Source organism: Echiichthys vipera (genome assembly GCF_963691815.1).
Source record: "Echiichthys vipera genome assembly, chromosome: 20".
In the NCBI taxonomy this organism is placed as follows: domain Eukaryota; kingdom Metazoa; phylum Chordata; class Actinopteri; order Perciformes; family Trachinidae; genus Echiichthys; species Echiichthys vipera.
In genome coordinates this window covers 21220667-21229684 of record NC_139845.1, presented here as the reverse complement: position 1 = coordinate 21229684, position 9018 = coordinate 21220667, and the positions used below count along the sequence as shown (strand labels likewise).

Sequence of the window (9018 nt, the reverse complement as noted above, 5' to 3'; positions counted from 1 at the left end):
TGCTCACTCTCCATAACAGCAGCATTTATAACAGACGGTGTCGGATCAAATGAACTCATTTAAGTGAGATCCATTCATTTGCCAGCGTAGACAAAGTGAATTCATTCAACTTATCTAATCTTTGACACAAATCTACACCGTTGGCCATTTGCAGACCAACTCTGAACACAATGACAGAACCAAAATAATCCCAAAATAGTGAAAGCTATCATGTTAGCTGGGTTGCACCCACTGCAAGTAGTCACCAAGTTGTTGTTTTTTTAAAAAAACAATGTAATTGTCATTTTACCTCTTTCTTATTGATGAAAAAGATGTCTAACTGACCAAAGAGGTGATCGTAATTTTTCACATGTTCAGTCGTAAGGGTTTTACATCAGACTTAACAACTTAGCACGATGCTATTCTTGGCAGATGGCTTCGCTGCACCTTAGGCCTGCAGCTGAAGCTCCAGCAGAGACCTCCACACCCAGCAGCGGCGGCTCCTCCTACGGTCAGGAGCAGAGCTTCGCCTCACGGCTCCGTCAGTCCCTGCTGACGACGGTCTCTGTGGTAGTAAGGTCCATCTGCGGCTAAACAAACAGTAAAGTTCCTATTTTTACAGGAGCCACCTCAGCCCACGTCCTGCAGTCTCATCGGCTCAAGGACTCCCTGACAGTTCCAGATTTTTAACCTGCCAGATATCTGGAATGTGTCAGCGAAACATTTTGAACTGTCCACACATCGTGCTTAAGCGGTGATTTGGAAGCACCGAGCCAAGCCCCATTTGCTTCTGATCTGGGTCTTTTGTCAGGGAGCTCCAAATCTGTCTGTCAACTATTCATGTCAAATTCAACGCATAAGATTCTGAATAAGGATTTTATTATCAATTATTATTTCATTACATCACAGAAATAATACTTTGACATCTACGTAAAAGAAAAAGGTCACTTAGAATGACTTTTGACCTCCACAATTCGATAATAGAGACCTTTATAGGAACGTTGAAGTATAGGAGCCCATTTCTCCGATCACGAGGCCCCTGTTTGAGGCCACCGACCCCAAAGACTTATCACTCTCTGCACTACAGCATCAGTTACAGCTGACACTGCTGCCCTACCACAAACCAGTGAAGGTGAGGAATTTCGAGTTTCCTGTAGAAATTCCAGGCAAGAATCTTTCATTCTTTCGCAAGACGTTCCCATTCCTAACTTCAAAACTGGCGTAGCTTTGTTGTATGTCTAAGTTATCTCTCTCACATAAACACATAAACAAACAAACACACACACACACACAGGTGCACATGGAGTAAAAAATATGATGTTGAGATTTCAAATGAGGTTCCTCAGGTCTGTCTGTGGGCGCAGCTGACCACGTCAGAGACATGAGAAATCCTTTGTGGGAGACGTGAAATATGAGCGAGTGACTTGGCATAGGTGCACAAGCAGGTTGGCTTGTATGGCTGGTGAACAGAGCTGCAGTCACAGCACACACACACACACACACACACACACACACACACACACAAAGGCACCAAACAAGCAACCCGGAGAGCAAACATATTACCTTATTAGCCACGCTGGTCAGCAGCAACAATGCCTTTAAAGGAGCAGCAGACACTTGGACTGATGAGGCACGCTAGATCCGTCACAGGCACTGAGTAACCCGAGGCTCTGAGTGGATTCTGAGAGACAAGATGGAGGTGGAAGGGCACAGGTTCTCGCTCACAGCTGTCAGCGAGCAGAGGCTAGACTAAACGAGCCGGCCCTTTTGGCTGAAATATAACAACAGGGGTGACAACCTGCATTTGGCACGGATGCCCCGAGTTTCAGCGGCAGACTGTTTGTATTTGTGCGTCTGCAGCTACGTGTACTGCACAGGGAATCCATTGTATGCTGGGATTTGCTTTCACAAACCCAATGTTCATTTTGGAAAAAGCTTTTCCTGTTCATGACTCAGTATTTCAGGCAGGCGAGCAGACAGGACTGCTGTCAGTAAGCATCTTAAATAACCTGAGTGATACTCTAATGTGAGCTTTCTATGAAGCCAGCAGTCATTTTGTCAGATTAGTTTTCCCTTCTTCCAAACACTGCATATAATTTATTTCAATTTAAAACTTTAGGGATTCCACCAACTTTTGGGGATTTTGGCCCAAAATCATCAGTCTCTGACAGATAACTGTGTGCTGATGGTTATACAGCATATTAAAGCATCCGTTCACCCAGATCACATAAGCTAGGATTGCTTTGGGGGTTTTTTTTGTCTAGATTTGTAAAGATCTAAATTTGAGATTTCCTCCTCCTCCCAAATACGGTGTAGGGAAAGTTACTCACAATCAATAATTAAGAAAAAACATCTCAACAAACCACAGAGACGTTGATATGAAACACCCTGTAGCATCCGTATGAGACGAACCAGGCTTTAACCTAACTCCAAAGCAAAACCGTGCATGTTAATATTACAGCTCAGAGCAAGTGCTTGAACTGAGGCAGGAGTTCAGGGTGGATGGTTGGGTCGAACGCATACATTTTAACTACGTATAAACCGCAATCTTTTCCTAAACCTAACCAGGTAGTCTTTGTTTGAATTCACAGCGTTGTTTAACCATATCCACTTATTCAAAACTGCGACCCAGTGCATCAAAAAGTGACACCAAGGGTCCTGACAAAGCAGTGAGGTGCATCAGTGGGTTCTTACAAAAACTTTTGCACAACAATGATATCTTATGAAATATGATGTTCTGTTCAATATAACGCTGTGTAATGGGTTTGTATGACATTTTGAAAATATGACATTCTATTTGACGCAGTGAAACAGTTAAGTTTAGGCAACGAAACCATTGGTTTGGATTAGAAAGTCCAGGTGAATGTCCTGTGTTCTTGGAGCCATACACAACCCCAACGCTCCACGCAGATGGATTTTAGGACTCTTATACTATGTCACCATATTTCCTTATTTGCTTCAGACGTAATTTCTACAGACATGAATATGCAGATTACATACAAATTACAGTGCAATACTTTTGTTAGGTATACAGTGACCGAGGAAGGCCTTTAGACCGTCAGAAAGGCCCAAGTTTTGTCTTAAAGTGGTGTCTTTAAATTCTTGTTTTGTCCAACAAACAGCAAAGATATTCAGTTCAGGAAAAAAGTAATTCTGTTTCAACGTGTTCTCATGAACAGGTCCGTACCAAATTCTACAAAAAGTTATGCACATAAATTCATACGGAAAAAAAAGCTGATAGACTGCAGGACCGGACCGGAAGTCAAAGACGCAAAACCAAAAGTGCAACAACACACAAAAACCAACGTTACATGACGGTCAGGGTTAGGCCTGAAAAACACTTTTTAGTTAGGATTAGAAAAAAGGCCGTTGATTGGTTTAGTACGGTCAGGAACAAGTCCCGTGTTTTAGGAGTGTACGAAAACTGCATGAGAACAGCCTGTTCAATTAAAATGTTGTTATTGCAATTCACTTCATGGTGCTCACAGCACATTTATTCAATAGTTTAAGCAGCATAAAATAAATTCTGTTGACCTGTATTATATTGAGATGGCAGCATATGTCTCTAAACGTCAGCAGTTAGAAAAATATATAGGTATACAGATACGGACGGAGCCTTCTGTCTGTACTCTGTATACATTTCGTCTGTATTTCTGCACGTATCCTGCAAGCTTGCGGATGCGTACCGATACAGGCCAAACGTTGCAGTACCACCGGAAGTCATGGAGGCATTGTCAGGCACTGTACACAAAGAGTGATGTGAATATTAGGAGCGAGCGAGTCATTCAAAGCCCTGACGGACATCCTGAAATATTAAAAAAGAAATTCATCATCAGTTTCTCTCATCTGTAAAACCAATGGCTGGAATTCTCCGTCCACACTCTGGGATGTATTTAGTGTCTCAGAGACTTCCGCTGTCTACAACGCTGCCCGCCATTTTGCCTCCTTCTCAGCAGATGCAGGATCGTTATCTTCTCCATCGTCGCCATGTTTGTTGTTCAAACTTTATTGGAGTTACTTTTGAATCTGAACGATGCCCTCTAGAGGATGTTTTGCTCAACGGAAAGGACGCATTAAAACATGACAACAGCGACGATTAGAATGTTTAGAACGTTTAGCATGTTTAGAACGTTTAGCATGTTTAGAACATTTAGCATGCTTAGAACGTTTAGCATGTTTAGAACGTTTAGCATGTTTAGAACATTTAGCATGCTTACAACGTTTAGCATGTTTAGAACGTGCGTCTCTATTTACGCACGGAATGGAAGCATAAATGAGCCTTTACTGTCAGGTCATCCCTAGTTGGCACCACACCAACAGCACTTTTTAACTAAAGGTTAGCATAATGTTTTAATACAAAAATAGCTGAACATGAGAATTGGCTTAAATGTTGTTTTGACTGCTGCCGTGCTTTCTCTGCCTGCTCTCCCTAATGCTGGCAGTGCACTCCAAACTAAATCTAATTTGGCTTCCTTTCAAACTGCTGTTGAACACAGTGCTGCAGGCTAATGTCACAGTCGCAGTGGACGCAGAGACAAGTAAAATCTTAACGCTTGTTTGGAATATACTGCAAGTCTTTAAACATTGCTCAATGCATGTGTGTGTGTGTGTGTGTGTGTTTGTGTGTGTGTGTGCGTGTGTATAAGTTAAGGCCACAGTGTGCCCCCCCCTCCTCTGCCTCTTTAACAAGAGGTCTCGACCCTGCGTGTCCTGGAAGAGAGGTGAGAGTTTACACAGGGAGGCCTGACAGGATTCCCAGGCCCGCTAGACATGCCTGAAGCAGGGAGGCGCTGCCTGGAAGTTTATCTGATGTACAACAATGGTGATGCCGTGTGTGTGTGTGTGTGTGTGTGTGTGTGTGAGTGTGTGTTTGTGTGTGTGTGTGTGTGTGTGTGTGTGTGTGTGTGTGTGTGTGTGTGTGTGTGTGTGTGTGTGTGTGTGTGTGTGTGTGTGTGTGTGTGTGTGTGTGTGTGTGTGTGTGTGTGTGTGTGTGTGTGTGTGTGTGTGTGTGTGTGAATAGGGAGAGTAAAAACAGGGGGGATACGAATGAGGGATATAGTCATTTCAGAAAGAAGGTAAACAGATTCAGCGATAAGAAAAGGGTTGTAAAGGAAGTCAACACACACACACACACATACACACACACACACACACACACACACTACCCACTAGTATCCGTCTCACCTGTGTAATCAAGCATAAATACATACGCAGCATTAAAACTTATATCCTATTTCCTGTACAAACACCCCGCTTTAGACATCTCTTCAATCAGAACGTCCTGCATGCTGCACCCTGTCATCACCACGACACAATAAAACATCCACTTTGTGACCTGTGTGTGAGTGTGTGTACATGTGTGTGAGTGAGGCACAAGCTGATGCAATGGCTGCGGAGATTGGCACAACTCTGGGAACAGGATCAAGGTGTCCTTGACAGCGGTTTAATGGAGTCTGGGTTCATTTTTTTCACAATCAATTCCCCGCCTGGAAGCTCATTTAATGATGCACAGTAGAGGAGAGGTGTCACTCTATGACAAAGTTTCTGCTTCAGGATACACAATTCAACATCTCTCCACCTGTTACCGTGGATAATTCATAGGCCATGCATTCAACATTATGACTTGGGCCTATTTCTTTGGCAGAGGGAAGTTACTAAGAGCCGTTGGTTTGAATGCTCTGAATACTTTATAGATACTTAATCTCAAACCCTCAGCAGATAAAACACGCTCTACATTTTTAATTTGGGTGACTTGACCTTTTAACCCTACTGTTCTGTTTGGGCTGCTGGACACCTCAGACCCTCTTTAAATATCAATGTAGTGAGAGGGCTGCAACTAACCTATATTTCCATTATCCACTGATCCTATGAATAGGATGTAAGAATGCCCATCACAACTTCCTACATCCCAAGTCTCTACACGTCTTGTTTTCTTTAAACACAGCAGTGTTTTCATGTTATTTGAGAAGCTCCAGTGCACCGATACTAAGATGGCACTGATACTGACTCTGGTATGACAGCTGGATCAGGTATCAGTGGCAACGGGGCTGATGTATTCAGTTCAATTCTACGTTTATATAGCATATACCCTAAAAGGTTCTGTATGTAATGTTATTCCTAAGGTTAGGTAATTCATGTTCGTTTTGAGGGGTACAGAATGAAAGTGTTGCTTTTCCATAAAAATATATATTAAGTCTGACTACATTTTTTCTTTTAAATTGACAGGTTTGACAATGACTTTCTGTCACGTTATAGGGGGGAAACACTGGGCTGTTTTTGTTGCTTTAAAGCAATCCCAATCGTCTTGGGTGGTGCTAACGTGAAAGAGATAGCGGAGATAGCAGCAGGGGCCTGACACACTGGCACATTACTTCTCTGACATTCTACTGATCGATGAGTTGACTTTTAGGTCTCCATGATAAAGAACGTGTTATAACCATAATACTTCATGACTTTCCCTAAGTTTAGCCTCACCTGAGGCCGACCATTCACGCAGAACTACACATTCCAATTTGTATTAAAAGAGGAGATTATATGATCGGAAACCTATTATTAAATGGGGAGAAAGGGTCAGTCTTACATGTTTTTCACATACAGTGCAGCAGCGGGGTCTGCAATTATAGCCAGTGTAAGCAATGCAGAATGTGGTCTCATTATAGATCTGTTCAAGGTTAGACACTTTATCTCACCATTTCCAGAGAGTGATTCAGTCATTGAATAATAGTCTTACACGGATAGAGATGAGAAAGGGTAATATAATCGTCTGGTTATAGGTTCCCTGAAGAGGTGTATGATTTTCTTTTTGCAGGGGCTAAATTATCAGTGGTCCACTTCGGCCAGCAGCCACACTGGGGACTCCCACCGAACAGCTGCAGAGAGAACACCTCCTGATCCCAGATGTGACAGCACATCTGCTGTGGTTTCATGCTGCTGTGGATGATACTGCTGTACGCTTCTGCCGCCGGTGTGTGTGTGTGTGTGTGTGTGTGTGTGTGTGTGTGTGTGTGTGTGTGTGTGTGTGTGTGTGTGTGTGTGTGTGTGTGTGTGTGTGTGTTGTGTGTGTGTCATCCCTTTATTTATCAGCCCCTTTGAGAATCCATCTGTCAGGGTTTACTTTTCTCTTCACCACTTGACTAATATTAGAGCATCACTTTTAGAGCCCTGCAAGTGTACGAGTGTCATAGGAGTAATACAGGTAAGTAAGTAAGAGTATCATAAAGCACACAGACTATCTGAAATCAGCCACTGAGCCCTTCAGACACACTGTCTCCAACAGCAGCATTATGGGATTATCTTTTCTGTTTGGGAACGATTCCTTTTCTTTTCATGGAAAACAAATACCCGCAAAGACATTTTTCTTCTTTAGCCAGTACAGTGAAACTGTCGTTCTGTGGGTCAGCACAGTCTAACACCGCTGTGAGGTGAGCGCGCCTCACCTTTGCGCGTCTGAACGCAGGGTTTTGCGATTTGGGCGCGCAGATACGCTGCTGTAACGCGCTGATACCACACAACAGGGGCGTTGATTTAGGGGAAGAAAAGAAAAAAGCAGATTTGGCAAAGCAACATGTGAAATCTCCATAACCTCCCCCGGTACCGCCGCTGGCTCGGAGAGGCTTTCTTATTGTGTGATAAATTGTTAAACGAGTCTCCAGACGCGCGCACATGCGGGAGGACATCGGCTTTAAATGCTCCCTGAAGACGGTTTATTTTAGACACGGGATCTAAATTGATTCTCCCATTATAGCTCGGGCTTTGCTCTCGATCCAGATGGTAACAATCTCTGGGTGGATCAAATGGGGCTCGAGTCAGATGGCGAACTCCCACTTTGCCAAACCCCAGTGCCGCCCATGCGCCGAATCCCGTCGCCAAGCCACGTTTCCAGAGATAAAAAACCCCTCCGCTGCCATCTCCGTGCCACTTGTCAGCTGAGGGGAAGCGAGCGTACGGGGGCTGGTTGCTCACAATCAGAACCCACACTTCCACAAAGAGAGAACAAAAGCCGGACTAACAGTGCAACAAGACGGCCAATCCAGACCAACTGTGCCACATGAAATATTGATTTAAAACGGTGCGCGCCCGCTTGGATGATTTACGCGTTCACACGCACACAACTATCAATTATGTATCTGCCGCGGTACTGTACTGCCTGGACAAATCGATATGTCAACATGCCAAGAGGCTGCCTGACAAGATCCATCACACACACACACACGCGCACACACACACACACACACACACACACACACACACACACACACACACACACACACACACACACACACACACACACACACACACACACACACACACACACACACACATACACACACACACACTCCCGAGAGAGAAGAGAGGAGGGTGATCCTACCTGGTTGGAACATACTTTGGAAATAAAAGATGACCAGAATAAAGGATCCCAAACAAGTGGCAAATACCATCCGGCATATCCTGCTCATCCTCATCAGTTCGCTCAGAGTCTGTTTCATGACGGGACGGAGAGGCTGGATCGGTGCTGCTCGCTTTGTGGAGGAATGAAGGGCCGGTTTGTCGGAAGCTCCGGGGCTCTGGTGGTACTGATGAGGACTGTCAGCCGGTCAATGAGCTGAACGCATCCAACACGGAGCGTACCACTGCTGCGCGTCTGGAGGGGGAGCAGGGACAGCGTGATGGTGGCACCCTCCCCATTCTGCGGACATGAGCGCGTCCAGATGTGCGCTTCTGCCCAAGAGCATCCCGGTGTATCCGTTATTTGACCGTTTTTATTGGGATACACACATATTACAGAAAAAAAACATATTTCATAAATAGCTGCCATAGTTTCAACAGGTAGAAACGAGCTGGTGATGGATTCATAGGGTTTATTGAAATGAATAGGGGAGACCAGGGTCAGTTGGAACACTTTATGCGATTTAACCCATAAATCAAAAAACATGTACACTGCATTCACACTTTGCTATATAATCAACTTCAATATGTCAGCTACCGGAACAATGTATTTATGAGGTTTATGAAATATGTACAGGCAGCAAAATTGATTTA

The 9018-nt window shown here is 44.1% G+C and overlaps 1 protein-coding gene across 2 annotated transcripts in view; it reads right to left on the bottom strand.

Moving 5' to 3' along the window:
- The window catches only part of chst11 (carbohydrate (chondroitin 4) sulfotransferase 11), a gene marked incomplete at both ends in the record, with an annotated part of 98835 nt that extends 90370 nt beyond the window's left edge, over positions 1-8465 (bottom strand). The window contains one exon of one of the 2 annotated variants that reach the window (XM_083935455.1): positions 8348-8465. In XM_083935455.1, coding sequence (XP_083791581.1) covers positions 8348-8465 — 118 coding nt within the window. The remainder of the gene's footprint in view (positions 1-8347) is intronic. The other variant, XM_083935456.1, reaches the window with a different exon arrangement.
- Between the last annotated feature and the right edge of the window lie 553 nt (positions 8466-9018).